Source organism: Chiloscyllium plagiosum, unplaced genomic scaffold (genome assembly GCF_037043375.1).
Source record: "Chiloscyllium plagiosum isolate Xiang-an unplaced genomic scaffold, Cpla_swu_hap1 HiC_scaffold_16, whole genome shotgun sequence".
In the NCBI taxonomy this organism is placed as follows: Eukaryota; Metazoa; Chordata; class Chondrichthyes; order Orectolobiformes; family Hemiscylliidae; genus Chiloscyllium; species Chiloscyllium plagiosum.
In genome coordinates, this window is record NW_028270154.1 from 10,816,214 (window position 1) to 10,832,700 (window position 16,487).

General features: G+C 44.1%; 1 protein-coding gene across 2 annotated transcripts in view; it reads left to right on the forward strand.

The window, feature by feature from the left end:
- The first annotated feature begins 6,556 nt into the window (after positions 1-6,556).
- dctn4 (dynactin 4) overlaps positions 6,557-16,487 on the forward strand; it is a 42,183-nt gene continuing 32,252 nt past the window's right edge. For both annotated transcript variants that reach the window (XM_087995113.1, XM_087995114.1), the window contains exon 1: positions 6,557-6,705. In XM_087995113.1, the coding sequence (XP_087851239.1) occupies positions 6,571-6,705 (135 nt within the window). In that variant the 5' untranslated portion in view covers positions 6,557-6,570. The remainder of the gene's footprint in view (positions 6,706-16,487) is intronic.

The following is a 16,487-nucleotide window of genomic DNA, read 5'->3' on the forward strand; positions in this document are numbered from 1 at the left end:
AGCACAGTGGTGCAGTGATTAGCACTGCTGCCTCACAGTACTAGGGACCTGGGTTCAATTCCAGCCTTAGGTGACTGCTGTGTGGAGTTTGCACATGCTCCCTGTGCCTGTGTGGGTTTCCTCCCACAGTCCGAAGATGTGTAGCTTAGGTGAATTGGCCATGCTAAATTGCCCATAGTATTCAGAGGTGTGTAGGTTAGGTGCATTAGTCAGGGTGAAATGTAGGGGAATGGGTCTGGGTGGATTACTCTTCAGAGGGTTGGTGTGGTCCTGTTGGGCCAAATGGCCTGTTTTCATGCTGTTGGGATTCTATGATAGCCAACCCTAAAGTTAAAAACTGAAGATTTATAAATCTCAAATAAAAACAGAAAGCACTAGAGGAAACCCAGCAGGTCTGGCAGCATCTGTGGAGAAAGAAACAACTCTGATCTCTCACGATGGGCTGTCTGTTTTTGCTGTTCCACATGCCCATTAACAATCAGCACAATCCTTCTCATTTTCTGGCAGAAGCTGACTAATTTTCAGTGTGAATAGCCTTATTTTACAGCAAAGGCAACGTATGGTTTGCAACAGGCTATCTTTCACTACTGATCTGATGTTACAAGTGTAACTGCAGATATGTAGATGGAACATGTCCATAAGACAATAAGATAAATGATCAGAATTAGGCCATTCAGCCCATTGAGTCTGCTCCACCATTTGATCAGGGTTGATATGTTGTTCAACCCCATTCTCCTGCCTTCTTCCCATAACCCTTGATCCCCTTACTCATCAAGAACATATCTATTTCTGTCTCAAATACGCTCAATGACTTGCCCTCCACAGACTTCTGTGGTAATGTGTTCTACAGAGTCACCACCCTCTGACTGAAGAAATTCCTCTTCATCTCAGTTTTAAAGGGTCATCCCTTCACTCTGAGGCTGTGCCCTTGGGTCCGACTCTCACCATGTCTACTCTACCCTGGCCCCTCAGTATTCTGTAAGTTTCTCGTCCTTCCAAACTCCATCAAGTACAGACCCAGAGTTCTCCTGGATCATTCTTGTAAACCTCCTTTGACCTCCCTCCAATGCTGGCACATCCTTCCTTAGATATGGGGCCCAAAACTGCTTGCAATGTTCTAAATGTGGTCTGATCAGTACATCTTAGCTGTTGTGTCCTAGCCCTCTTGAAATGAATGTTAACATTATATTTCCCTTCCTAACTGCCAACTGAACTTGCATTTTAACCTTAAGGGAATCCTGAACTAGGGCTCCCAAGTCCCTTTGTGCTTCACATTTCCAAAGCATTTCCCTATTTAAAAAAATGATCTACGGCTCTATTCTTCCTACAAAAGTGCAAAATCTCACACTTTCCCACATTGTATTCCACATGCCATTCCTTTACCCACTCTCCTAGCCCTTCCAATTCCTTCTGCTGCCTCCCCACTTCCTCAACATTATCTGCACCTCCACTTATCTTTGTGTCTCCTGCAAACTTAGCAAAATATGACCTCAATTCCTTGTTAGTGTATATAGTGAAGAATTGTGGTCCCAACACTGATCCCTATGGAATTCTACTCATTACTGGCTGCCATCCTGAAAAAGACCCCTTCATCCCCACTCTTTGCCTTCTTCCAGTCAGCCAATCCTCTATCCATGCCAGCACTTTGCCCCAACACCGTGGGCTCTTCTCTTCTCTTATTTAGCAGCCTCATGTGCGGAACCTTGCCAAAGACCTTCTGGAAATCCAAATAGATCATATTTACTGGCTCTCTGTCTAACTTGTTCGTTAACTCCTCAAAACATTCGTACAGATTTATCAGGCATGACTTACGTTTGACAAAGGGTGCTGAGTCAGTCCTATTTTACCATGCACTTCCAAGTACTATCCAACCCATCCTTAATAATGGACTCTAAAATCTCACCATCCATTGAAGCGAACCAACCTTTATTTTGCTGTCATTTGCCTCCAGGCCTTCTTAAACTGGCGTTGTACATTAGTCATTTTCCAGTCCTCTGGTACCTTCCCTGGCTCCAGTGATTCCTGAAAGATCACCACCAATGTCTCTACAACCTAGACAGTTATCTCCATTGGAACCCTGGGTGTAGTCCATCCAGTCTGGGAGATTTGTCCATCTTCAGACCTTTCAGCTTCCCCAGCATCTTTTCCTTGTGATGGCCACTACACCCACCTCTGCCCCGGACTCTCTTGAAGTTCTGGTGTGCTGCTGGTGTCTTCCACTGTGAAAATTGATGCAAAGTACCTATTCAATTCTTCTGCTATTTCTTTATTTCCCTTTACTACTTCTTCAGCCTAATTTTCCCAGCAGTCTGATGTCCAGTCTTACCTCACTCTTACTTAATATGTAAGTTTAAAAAACTCTTATAATCTTCTTTAATATTACCAGCTGGCTTACCCTCATATTTCATCTCCTCCCCCCTTATTGATTTTTTTTTAGTTATCCTCTGCTGGTTTTTGAAGGCTTCCTAATCCTCTGGCTTCCCACTAATCTTCACCATATTGCACACTTTTTCTTTGCTTTTATGTTGCCCCTGACTTCCCTTGTCAGCCTTGATTGCCCCCTCCTCCTTTTAGTATGTTTCATTTCCTTGGGATGAATTTCTGCCGTGCCTCCTGAATTACCCTCAGAAACCCTCCCATTGCTGCTCCAGTGTCCCTCTTGCTAGGGTTCCCTTTCAAGTCAATCTTGCTAGCTCTTCCCTCATGTCTTTGTAGTTATCTAACTCAATTGCAATATCGTTCCATTGGATTCCAACTTCTCCTCTTTAAACTGCAGGGTGAATTCTGTCATACTGTAGTCACTGCACCCCAGGGATTCCTTCACCTTAAACTCTATAATCAAGTCAACCTCATTACACATCACCAAATCAAAAATTGCCTTTTCCATAATGGGGTCTACCACCACAAGCTGCTCCCCAAAAATCCCACTTGAACATTCCCTGAATTCCTTTCCTTGGGATCTGTTACCAACCTAACTTTCCCAGTTCACCTGCACATTGAAGTGCCCCATGATTATTGAAGTACTGCCTATCTTAAATGCCTTTTTTATCTCCGGATTTATTTTCTTTCCCACTTCCTTAGTACTGCCAGGAGATCCGTACGTAACTCCAAATGGGGTCTTTTTCCTTTGCATTTCCTCAACTCTATCCACACAGATTCTATGCCCTCCAACTCTCTATCACTTCTTGCATTTGAGTTCATTTCATTCCTTACTAACAAAGCAGCCCCTCCCCCCACCTAACTTCCTGTCCTTTTTGATGGGATGGATATTTAATTCTCTCCCTGATCCCCTTGCTGCCACGTCTCTATGATAATGGTGGACGTTTTTAAGGGTGGCATTCCATCTGATGTATTGGGGAGGGACACTCCGAGATCCAAATTGGCTGCTGCACTTCCCAAAACAGTGACGACTATTCAACATAGCAAAACTGGAGTCCATAGGAATCAGGGACAAAGTCTTCATTGTTTGGAGTCATAGGAAGATGGTTGTGGTTGTTGGAGGTCAGTCACCTCAGCTCCAGGGCATCTCTGCAGAACTTCCTCAGGGTAGTGTCCCATACCCAATCATCTTCAACTGCTTCATCAATGCCAAGTGATATCAAACCATGCAAGGCTGGAAATTAGAATAGCTAGATGGTTGTTTTTGACTGGCAAAAATACAATGGGCTAAAGGGCCTCTCTGCATTATAGATTTCTATGACTCTATGACCTTCCCGCCATCTTAAGGTTAGAAGTGGAGATGTTTGCTGATGATTGCAGAAAGTAGATAAGTAAGGGGCTGGAAGAACACAGCAAGCCAGGCAGCATCGGAGGTGGAGAAGTTGACATTTCAGGTATAACCCTTCTTCAAGAATTGGAATGTGGAGGTTGAGGGAGCTGCAGATAAAGTCGGGGGGGAAGGGTTATTCACTTGTATTCACCTATCACTACCTCACTACTACCCCCTCTCCCCACCCATAACCCTTCACCTCCCACACCCCACACCCCCTTATCTGCAGCTCCCCCTACCTCCATCCCTAGTCCTGAAGAAGGGTTATACCCAAAACATTGACTTCTCCATCTCCTGATGCTGCCTGCCTTGATGTGTTCTTTCAGCCTCCTACTTGTCCATATTGGATTCTAGTACCTGCAGTTTTCTTTTGTCTCTAACGATGATTGCAGAAAGTTCAGCACCACTTGTAAATCCTCAGACACTAAAGCAGTTCATGTTCAAATGAAGCAAGACCTAGACAAAATTCTGTGTTGGAATCCACAGAAAAGTGACAAGAAACATTCATGCCGCAAAAATGTCAAGGAACGATCATAGAGTCATAGAGATGTAAAACACGGAAACAGACCTTTTGGTCCAACACGTCCATGCCGACCAGATATCCCAACCCAATCTCGTCCCACCTGCCAGCACCTCGCCCATATCCTTCCAAACCCTTCCTATCCATACACCCATCCGGATGCCTTTTAAATGCTGCAATTGTACCAGCCTCCACCACATCCTCTGGCAGCTCATTCCATACACGTACCACCCTCTAAATGAAAAAGTTGCTCCTTAGGTCTCTTTTATATCTTTCCCCTCTCACTCTAAACCTATGCCCTCTAGTTCTGGACTCCCCCCCAAGGGAAAAGACTTTGTCTATTTATCCTATCCATGCCCCTCATGATTTTATAAACCTCTATAAGGTTACCCCTCAACCTACAACGCTCCAGGGAAAACAGCCCTAGCCTATTCAGCCTCTCCCTGTAGCTCAAATCCTCCAACCCTGGAAACATCCATGTAAATCTTTTCTGAACCCTTTCATGTTTCACAATATTCTGGACAATCTAACTACTGTCCCTTGACATTCACAATACCAGCAATGAGTTTTCTGACTATCAACACCCTAGGGGCAACCATTGGTCAGAAATTCAATTGGACTCATCAGATAAAAAACACTAGCTACAAAACCAAGTCAGAGGATAGGAATACTGTGGTGAGTAACTCTCCTCCTGACTCCACAAAGCCTGTCCACCATCTACAAGGCACAAGTCAGAAGTGTGATGGAATAATTCTCATTTGCCTGAATGGGTGCAGCTCCAACAACACTCAAGAAGCTTGACACCATCCAGGCCAAAGCGGCCTGCTTAATTGGCACCACATCCACAAGCATCTACACCCTCCACCATTGATGCTCAGTCACAGCAATGTCTACTATCCAGGAGATGCACTGTAGAAAATCACCAAATCTCCTTCAATAGCACTTTCCAAACCCGCAGCTGTTACCATCTAGAAGGACACGGGCAGCAGAGACAAGTTCCCCTGCAAGCCATTCGCCATCCTGACTTGGAAATATATCCCCATTTGTTCACTGGCACTGGGTCAAAATCCTGGAATTCCCTCCCTAAGAGCATTGTGGGTTTACCTCCAACACATGGACTGCAGTGGTTCAAGAAGGCAGTTCACCACCACTTTCGCTAGGGCAACTAGGGATGGGGAGTCCAGTGATGCTGATGTCCTAGGAGTGAATTTAAATAAAATATACTCACGACTTCTAAGTGATCGTGGAATTTTGAAGTCAGTAAATATGTCATAGAAATGCAAATTCTTGCTTAAACATCAATACCCAACACAGTCTGGTCAGAATCTTGCTGCTCACTATGAAGAGTTAATGGGTATGCTGCTCACTTTAAACTGCAATTGCATGGAAGCCAGAGTCTTTGAGTTGGACAATTAGAATAAACTCTGACCTCTCATTGCAGCTTGTGTGGCAAAGCTTCACATTTCACTACTGCATTCTAGTGGTGACAAAGTCACCCCATGCCCAAATATTCTTTGCTCTGGTTAACATAGGGGATTTCTGTGATGATTGGATAACAATACATACTTTGGAGCATTTAATCAATTGTTTCCAGAGCCCCTGTACGATATAACCCATCATGGATTCTGTCACTGTCCTCTCACAGTCCACAGACAGTTCAAAGAAAGAAATGCTGACACATCAATGCAGTGCCATGTGAGTGCGCAGCACTGGAGCAGGTAGAACTTCAACCTGGATCCTCTGGCTCAGAGGTCAGCATAGTACAATTGTACCACCCCTAATGTCACTCAGTAAAAACAGGAATTTCGGGAGAAACTCAGCACGTCTGGCAGCATCTATGCAGAGAAAAAAAGAACTTTTTGAGTGTTATATGACTCTTCATCAGAGATGGACTAATTTTATATCTGAGATTTTGTTTGTTAAGTAAAAGTATTATGAGGTATATGCCAAAGAAAGTTATATGGAGATAGACCACAGATCAGACCTGATCACAATGAATGGCTCCTGTTCCTACATTCTATCCCAGCCATTGACTGGGGGTAAGGGCCTCCTCTTGTGTCTATGTTCCTCTATTCTATCCTTGCCATTAAATGGGCTGAATGGCCTACTCCTCGTCCTATACTCTTTGTTTCTGTAGTTCTACTTGTTCCATCTCAGTTACTGAACGGGCTGAGTGGCCTCCTCCTTAAGGGAGGGCTGGCGGTGACGTCACCGCGTCGGACGTTGCGATGACGTAGTGCCCGCGGCGACGTCATTGCGCAGGTCATGTGACCCGGGGAAGATGGCGTCGCTGCTGCAGCTCGAGCGGGTGGTTTACCTGGTTCACGGCGACAAGAAGCTCCGGCTCCCGCTCTCACAGCTTTACTTCTGCCGTTACTGCCATGAGCTGCGCTCGCTCGAGTGCGTTTCCCACGAAGTAGGTGCCGCCGCTCACTTTAACCCAGACTTTTACAACCCGCCGGTTCGGCCCAGCCCCAGCCCCAGCCCCAGCCCCAGGCCCAGGCCCAGCCCGGGCCCCGGTCTGACCCCAGTCCCAGGGGCCTGGCTGGAATAGCCTAGCTCTAGGCCCCAGCTACAACCCCCAAGGCCAGCCCCAGGCACTCGGCATTCCCAGGCCCAGCTCCCATCTATCCACCCGGTGCTCTCCTGTCAGTCAGTGCTCTCCATTGCGCTGGGGAGGGGGAGGGGGAGGGGGAGGGGAATGGGTCCTGGCCTTCGGGTGGTGGGAAGAGAGAGAACTCAGGCCCAGGCCGGGAGCCCCAGAGCCCCATTCGCTCCCCCTTGCAGCCCATTAGACCACATCCCACCCCTAACATGAACACTGGGGATGAGGCGCTGGCTGGGAAACAATGACAGAAGTTGCTGGAAAATCCCAGCAGGGCTGGCAAGATCTGTGGAGAGGAATCAGATAATGTTTCGTGAGCAGTGATCCTTCCTCAGAACAGTGCTGACTCAAGCCTGATCTGGCCTCCCTATCTTTCCCAATCCTCATCTTTCCCAGGCCACACCTATGTTTCCCTTCTCCCCCTAATTCGCCCCCATGCTCAATGTCTCTCCATGCTCACATCGATGCCAAATTTCTCATCATCTCCCTTTGGCCTGATGTCTAACCAACACCCACCATGCCTGATCTCACCTAGCACCCCCCTGCCTTCTCCGCCATATGTCCAAACTGTCAAAAGAAAGTGGTGTTTTAATTTTCTTATGACTTTGCTGTTGATAAAGTCAAGCAAAATTTTAATTATTCCTACTCTTCCACAAAGCACAGAGAGTGGCAATATGCTTTGTGTTGAAATTTATTTTGGAAATGCTGTAATGGTTCAGCCTTGAGTATTATATTTGATACAAGGCAGTTTGATACATGTGACACCAGTGGGACTAGACTTGATAGTACTGGCTGGGAATTTCAGACAACAAAGATGTTTTCAAAACTAGTTCTAGTTGAGCGTAATTTGGATTTTTTCATCAAGCAAGTTTTACATTATTAAGCAGTCATTGAAAAGTCAGTCAGACCTGTATTCAGGGGTGGTCAGTGTCTTCAGGAATAACTTTCCTCACTTAGTGCTTTTAACCTATGAAAGTGATCCAAGGCTCTTCAAGAGCTTTACCAGACACAGTCTAACACCAAGCTACATGACGCAATACTCAGGCATGCCAGGACCCTGGCTTTAAGCAGTGTTGTAAGGAAGCAAGAGGGGGTACTCAAATGGAGGAAGCTTAGCAAGGTCATTCCAAAGCTGATGACGCAATTGCAGAAGTCATGGCCGTCAATGATTGAGTGATTTTAATTGGAGATTCACAAGAGGCCAGAACTGGAGGAGTGAGGAAATTTCAGGCTTGCAGGACTAGGAGAGGTTACAGAAATAGACTCATTGATATTTACAGAGAAAAAGGCCATTTGGCCTGTTAGCTCCACATTGGCTCAAAATCTGACACAAATCCCCTTTTCTGGCTTTTGACCCACAGCTCTGGATGCTCTGGTGACAAGTGAAATTCTAAATATTATTTAGATATTATGAGAATTTATGACTTCACCCACGTCCAAGTGGAAGAATTCTCAAATCTCCTCTAAGCCTCTACCTCACCTTAAAATTATGCCCTCTGGATATAGACTCCTCTAAAAATGAAGACTGTGCCTGCTTCTCCACCTCAATCTTTACATCCTCTATTGGACCTCCTGTCAAACTTTGCTACAAAGAAAACAAACCCAGCCTATCCAATCTTTCCTCATAGTTCAGACTGTTCTGAACTTTCCTCGTAGTTCAAACCCAGGAAGCATCATCATCTGCTCACACTTTCTAGTGCAATCCTTCCCAGAATTGCAGGCAGTGCTCCAGTTGTGGGCCAGCCAGCAACTTCTACAATTCCAACATAATTGTCCTGTACCTGCTTTCTGTGCCTTAGTTAATAATGCCAAGTATCCCTTGTGACTTCTTGACCACTTTACCTATCATCAGTAGTTCACAGGGGCCTATTATTCATAGTCTCATGCATTCCCTTATTAGCACCCCCTAAGTGTGCTATCTCACACTTTTGTGGGCTGATTTCCATTTACCACTGCTCTGTCTAGCAAACGAGTCTGATATCCACATGCACCTTATCCTTCTCACTATTTACCATCAGTAGAAAAGGAAGAGTTCATGAAGTATTTGTGTTCACCGAGGGCAGGGGCAAATGCGCCAGAATATGTATGCATATTCAGCATACTATTTAAGAAAGGTAGTAAGGAAAAGCCAGGGAACTATAGAGCAGTGAGCCTGACATTGGTGGTGGGCAGGTTGTTGGAGGGAATCCTGAGGGACAGGATTCACATGTATTTGGAAAGGCAAGGACTGATTAGGGATAGTCAGCATGGCTTTGTGAATGGGAGGTCATGTGTCACGAACTTGATTGAGTTTTTGAAGAGGTAACGAGGAGGATTGATGAGGGTGGATCAGTAGATGTGATCTATATGGACTTTACTAACTTGACAAGGTTCCCTGTGGGAGACTGGTTAGCAAGATTAGATCTCATGGAGTAGAGGGAGAAATGGCCATTTGGATAGAGAACTGGCTTGAAGGTAGAAGACAGAGGGTGGTGGTGGAGAGTTGCTTTTCAGACTGGAGGCCTGTGAGCAGTGGTGTACCACAAGAATCGGTACAGGGTCCACTACTTTTCCTCATTTATATAAATGATTTGGATGTGAATTTGTGGGGTATGGTTAGGAAGTTTGCAGATGACAACAAAATTGGACATGTAGTGGACAGTGAAGAAGGTTACCTCAGAGTACAATGAGATGTTGATAAGATGGGCCAATGGGCTGAGGAGTGGAAGATGGAGTTTAGTTTAGATAAATGCAGCGTACTGTATTTTGGAAAAGCAAGTCAGGACTTATACACTTAATGGTAAGATCCTAGAGAGTGTTCCTGAATAAAGAGATCTTGGAGTGCAGGTTCATAGTTCCTTGAGGAGTCGCAGGTAGATAGGATAGTAAAAGCGGCATTTGGTATGCTTTCCTTTATTTGTCAGAGTATTGAGTATAGGAGTTGGAACATCATGTTTTGGCTGTACAGGACATTGGTTAGGCCACGTTTGGAATATTGCATGCAATTCTGATCTCCTTCCTATCGGGAAGATGTTCTGAAACTTGAAAGAGTTCAGAAAAGATTGACAAGGATGTTTGGCAGGTTTGGATCATTTGAGTTATAGGGAGAGGCTGAATTGGCTGGGGCTGTTTTCTCTGGAGCCTCGGAAGCTGAGGGGTGACCTTATAGAAGTTTGTAAATCATGAGTGGCATGGATAGGATAAATAGACAAATCTTTTCCCTGGGGTGGGGGAGTCCAAAACTAGAGGGCATAGGTTCAGGTTGGGAGGAGAAAGATATAAAAGGGACCTAAGGGGCAACTTTTTCACTTAGAGGGTGGTGTGTGGATAGAATGAGCTGCCAGAGAAAGTCATCGAGGCCAGTACAATTACAGCATTTAAAAGGCATCTGGATGGGTATAGAATAGGAAGGGTTTGGAGGGATGCGGACCATGTACTGGCAAATGGGCCTAGATTAGGTTAGGATATCTAGTTGGCATGGACGAGCTGGACCAAAGGGTCTGTTTCCATGCTGTATGTTTTTATGACCCTAAGTATGCCAGAAAATAGAGGAAAATAAAATTGAGCTTTGTGGACAGAGTAAGCAGTCGAAAGAATACAGACAGAAAAATCTTGGATAACTTCAGTGTAACGCCGCAGACCACCATGAGGATAGTTTCCTCTTCCGGATTCTCATGTTCCTGTTTTTAAAAACATTATCTGAATGGGAGTCTTCACTCAACAAACTATGAATCTGATAAAAACTTTGGTTTAGAATCATATTTGGTGAGCATAGCACATGACTGATTCACAACTTGTCTTGACCAGGTATATAGAATGTTCCAGCGCAGTACAGGCCCTTCAGCCCTAGATGTTGCACTGACCTGTGAAATTAATCTGATGTCCATCTAACCTACATTGTCCCATTATTATCTATATGTATGTCCAATACCCATTTAAATGCCCTTAATGTTGACGTGTCTACTATTGTTGCAGGCAAGCCCCAACTACTTTCTGAGTAAAGAAACTACTCCTGATATCTGTCCTAAATCTATCGCCCCTCAATTTTAAGCTATGTACCCTCATGTTAGCCTTCACCATCTGAGGAAAAAGACTGCCACTGTTCACCCTCTCTAACTCTCTGATTATCTTTTCCATCTCGATTAAGTCACCTCTCAACCTTCTCTCGAATGAAAACAGCCTCAGTTCCCTCAGCCTTTTCTTGTAAGACTTTCCTTCCATACCAGGCAACATCCTAGTAAATCTCCTCTGAGCCCTTTCCAAAGCTTCAACATCCTTCCTATAATGCGGTGACCAGAACTGTACGCAATACTCCAGGTGCAGCCTTACAGCTGAAGCATGACCTTGTGTCTCCGAAACTCGATCCCCCTACCAATAAATGCCAACATACCATATACCTTCTTAACAACCCTATCGACCTGGGTGGTAACTTTCAGAGATTTATGCACCTGGACACGTGGCGGCACGGTGGCTCAGTGGTTAGCACTGCTGCCTCACAGCACCAGGGTCCCAGGTTCGATTCCAGCCTCGGGCGACTGTCTGTGTGGAGTTTGTGCATTCTCCCCATGTCTGTATGGGTTTCCTCTGGGTGCTCCGGTTTCCTCCCACGGTCCAAAGATGTGCAGGTCAGGTGAATTGGCCATGCTAAATTGCCCATAGTGTTCTGTGCATTAGTCAGAGGGAAATGGGTCTGGGTGAGTTACTCTTCGGGGGGTCGGTGTGGATTGGTTGGGCCAAAGGGCTTGTTTTCCATACTGTAGGGAATCTAAAAAATGCAACACCAAGATCTCTGTTCATCTACACTGCCAAGAATTTTATCATTAGTTCAGTACTCTGCATTTCTGTTCCTTCTTCCGAAGTGAACTACTTCACACTTTTCCACATTAAACAGCATTTGCCACGTCTCAGCCCAGCTCTGCATCTTATCTATGTCCCTCTGTAACCCACAACACCCTTCGGCACTATCCACAACTCTGCCTCCCTTTGTCTCATCCGCAAGTTTACTAACCCATCCTTCTATGCCCACATCCAGATCATTATAAAAATGACAAACAGCAGTGGCCCCAAAGTAGGTCCTTGGGTTACACCACTGGTAACTGAGCTCCGGGATGAACATTTGTAATCAACCACTACCCTCTGTCTTTCAGTTATCAATTTCTGATCCTAAACGCTAAATCACCTTCAATCCTGTAACTCCGTATTTTGTGCAATAGCCTACTATATGGAATCTTATCAAACGCTTTACTGAAATCCATATACACTACATCAACTGCTTTACCTTCATCCACCTGTTTTGTCATCTCGAACAACTCAATAAGGTTAGTTAGGCACAACCTACCCTTCACAAAACTGTGTTTACTATCCCTAATCAAAATATTCCTTTCCAGATGATTATAAATCCTATCTCATGTAACCTTTTCCAACACCTTACCCACAGTCGAAGTAAGGCTCACTGGCATATAATTACCAGGGTTGTCCTGACTCCCCTTCTGATACAAGGGAACAACATTTGCTATCTTCTAATCTGGCACCGCTCCTGTCGACAGTGATGACATAAAGATAAAAGCCAAAGTCTCTGGAATTGCCTCCCTGGCTTCCCAGAGAATCAGAGGATAAATCTCATCTGGCCTAGGGGTCTTATCTATTTTCAGATCTTCCAAAATTGCTAAAACCTCTTTCTCAACCGCAATCCCATCTAATGTTGTAGCCTGTATCTCCGTATTTTCACTAACATTGCCCTTTTCCAATGTGAATACTGAGCAAAAGTATTCATTGAGCACTTCCCCTATGTCCTCAGATTCCCCACACAACTTCCCACTGCTATCTTTGATTGGCCCTAATCTTACTTTATTTCTTTTATTCCTGATATACCCATAGAAGGCCTTAGGGTTTTCCTTGATCTTATCTGGCAACAACTTCTCATGTTCCCTCCTGGCTCCTCCTTGCCCTCTCTTTAGAGCTTTTCTGGCTAACTTATAACTCAAGGCCTTCATGTCTCATCCTCTCATAAGCTGCCGCCTTCATCTTGACAAGAGCTTCAACTTCTTTAGTAACCCATGGCTCCCTCACTCGACAACTACCTCCCTGCCTGATAGTTATATACTTATCAAAGACCTGCAGTAGCTGTTCCTTGAATAAGCTCCACATTTCAAGTATGTCCATCCCCTGCGGTTTCCTTCCCCATCCTATGCATCATAAATCTTGCCTAATCGCATCATAATTGCCTTTCCCCCACTTATACCTCTTTCTCTGCAGTATATACCTATCCCTGCCCGTTGCTATTGTAAACATAACTGAATTGTGGTCACTATTGCTAAAGTGCTCACCTACCTCCAAATCTTTACACCTGGCTGGGTTCATTCCCCAGTACCAAATCCAATATGGCATCGCCCCTTGTTGGCCTGTCTGCATACTGTGTCAGAAAACCCTCCTGCACACATTGAACAAAAACTGATCCATATAAGCTACTTGAACTATTAGTATTCCCAGTCAATATTGGGGAAGTTAAAATCCCCTTTAACAATTACCCTGTTACACTAGTTCCTATTGAGAATCACCTTTGCTATCCTTTCCTCTACATCCCTGGAACAATTCGGAGGTGTATAGAAAACTCCCAACAGGGTGACTTTCCTGTTTCTAACCACAGTCCAAACTACCTCAGTGATGGGTCTTAAAATGTTATCTCAGCTGCTGTAATTCTACCCTTGATTAACAATTACCCCCCCCCCCCAACATCTTTTTTTAAACCCTCATTTCTACTCTTACTAAAACATATAAATCCCAGAATCTGCAACAATCATTCCTGTTCCTCCTCTATCCATACCTCTGAAATGGTCACAACATTGAAATCCTAGATACCAACCCATGCTGCAAGTTCACCTACCTTATTCCAGATGTTCCTGGTATTGAAGTACACACATTTCAAACTAACATCCTGATTGGCATTGCTCTCTCGCGACCTTGTAAACCTATCCCTGACCTCGCTACCCTCAACCCCCTTTACACTGGAGCTACAATTTGGGTTCCCATCCCCCTGAAATTTGTAAATTGTAAATGACTGACATAAGATGATGAAATGGAAGATTTGGAGCAGTGAGAAAAGACAGAATAATCCAATATGAAGTTGTGAGATTCAATTGCACCAAAATTCAGGAGTCAGGATTATAACTCAATCATATGGTACAGCAGGGGTGCTTGGACTCATTAAATAAGTACTGCAAACAATACACTAAATCTCACTAGTCCCATTTTCCAACAACAGGCCTATAGCCTTGAATGCTATGACGCTTCAAATGCACATCTTTTTAAACATTGTGAGGTTATCCATCTCACTACCTTTCCAGGCAGTGCATTCCAAATTCCCACCACCCACTATTGAAAAAAAACGTTCTCAACCTGCTCCCCCCAACTCATCCCCACAACCTTCTGCTACCATAAAATCATGCTCCCTTGTTATTGACCCATTAAGAGGAATAGCTGCTTTCTATCCATCCTGTCCATGTCCCTGATAACCTTATACGCCAGTCAGCTGACCCGTCAACCTTTTTTGTCTCAAAGATAACAACCAACACTTATCCATTCTGTCTTTGTAGAAGGTGCTCCATGCTAGGCAACATTCTGGTGAATCCTCTCTGCACTCCTTCCAGCGCAATCACACCTTTCCTATAATGGCTGATGAGAACTGCACACACTACTCCATTTGTGGATTAACTAAAGTTCAGTACCGCTCCGACAACCTTTATCAATGGCAAAATTTGCAGAGAAGAAGGAAGAATGAAAACAAACAATTTGAAGAGGATGTTGGTTGACATTTCAGTAGAGGACAAATGGAACACATTTAAATGAATAATGCTGAGCCTGAAGAGCAAACTTGATTGAGTACTGAATTGTGCAGAAACCAACTAAAAATAGATGTCAAAAAGCTGAGGGATGTAAAAAGAAAAATATAGATTCAGAACAAGGTACAACAGTAAAATGTTCAAGTTGCTGTGGATGCCAGAAATCTGAAATAAAAACAGGAAATGTTAGAAATACCAGGTCATACATTCCCTGTTAGAGGGAAACAGAGTTAATGTAATGGGATTATTAATAGTCATTAGATAGTCAATGACCGGGAAGTGATGGCATTGTGATAATATCACTGAAGTAGTAACTCAAGAGTCCCAGACTATTGTTCTTGCACCAGGTTTTGAATACCACCATGGCACATTTTTTTAATTGAATCAAATTTCACCATCTGGAATTAAAACATGTAACCATAAAGTAAAACACAACTGCACATGTTGGAATCTGAAGAAACTCAGCTGGTTTGATGCCATCTGTGAAGTGAGAACAAAGTTAATGTTTTGAGTCTGGTGAATTTCCTTCAGAATGCATTCTGAGTTTCTGCTTTTGTTTGTAATGTATAACATTGTGACTTGTCATTAATATCGATCTGCTATACTATGGAAATCTATCACCCTTACCCACTTTGGCCTACATGTGACTCCAGACTCTCAGTAATGTGATGACTCTCAAATGCTTTTTGAAAGCCACTGAGTTCAAGGGCAATTAACGAAGGACAACAAATTGCTAGCTAGCAATGCTCACATCCCATGACTAAAAGTTTTTGAAAAAGCACTGTTGGATCCGAGATTGCATAGCAGACGAGAGGAGAAAGGAGAAAGACCTTTGAGTTACCTGATACTGAGAATAGTGATCTTGAAAATGAGGATCAGGATCTTGAAGTGATTTCACAGGAGGTCTGATAATTTGGTATATGGTTTTGTGTGTTTCTGTTTATGTAGAATCCAACTTAAAGGCTTTTGATGTGTAGTAATTTGTTATAATTAAATGTGTGTAAGGGCAAAGTTGCACAAAACCTATTTAAATAACCAGTTATGTTTGATTTGGTGAAGTTGATTGGGGGAAGTAATATCAACCAGACTAGCAGAATAATGTCATGGGATTTTTTTACACCTACCTGCAAGGGCTGGAGGAGCTGTAGCTTAAACTCCCACCCAATAAGAAGCACCACTTGCCATGCAGCAAGTCCTTGGTTCTGCACTGAAGTCACAATTAAACTTATCTTCTCCATCCCTAGGTTGGCATTTGAACCTGTGACCTCCTGGTTCAGGTAGGCAAAAGTGAGGACTGCATTTGCTGGAAACCAGAGTTTAGATCAGAGTGGTGCTGGAAAAGCACAGCAGGACAGGCAGCATCTGAGGAGCAGGAAAATCGACACTTAGGGCAAAAGCTCCTTGGATGTGGCTGACCTGCTGTGCTTTTCCAGCACCACTCTGATATAACCTCCTGGTTCAGGGCAAGAGTGGCAGTCTTGCCTCCGGCCCATCTGATGTAGAGCACGGAAACAGACCTTTTGTTCCTTGGTCCACGCCAACCAGACATCCCAGTCTGATCTAGTCCTGTTTGACAGCATTTGACTGTTTTTCTCTCAACTCTTCCTGTTTATATACCCATCCAGATGTCTTTTAAATGTTGTAATTGTATCCACCTCCATCACTTCCTCTGGCAATTCCTTCCATAAACGCACCACCCTGTGCGCGGAAAAAGGTCCTTTCTAAATCTTTCCCCTCTCACCTTATACTTATGTTCTCTAGTTTTGGACTCACTCC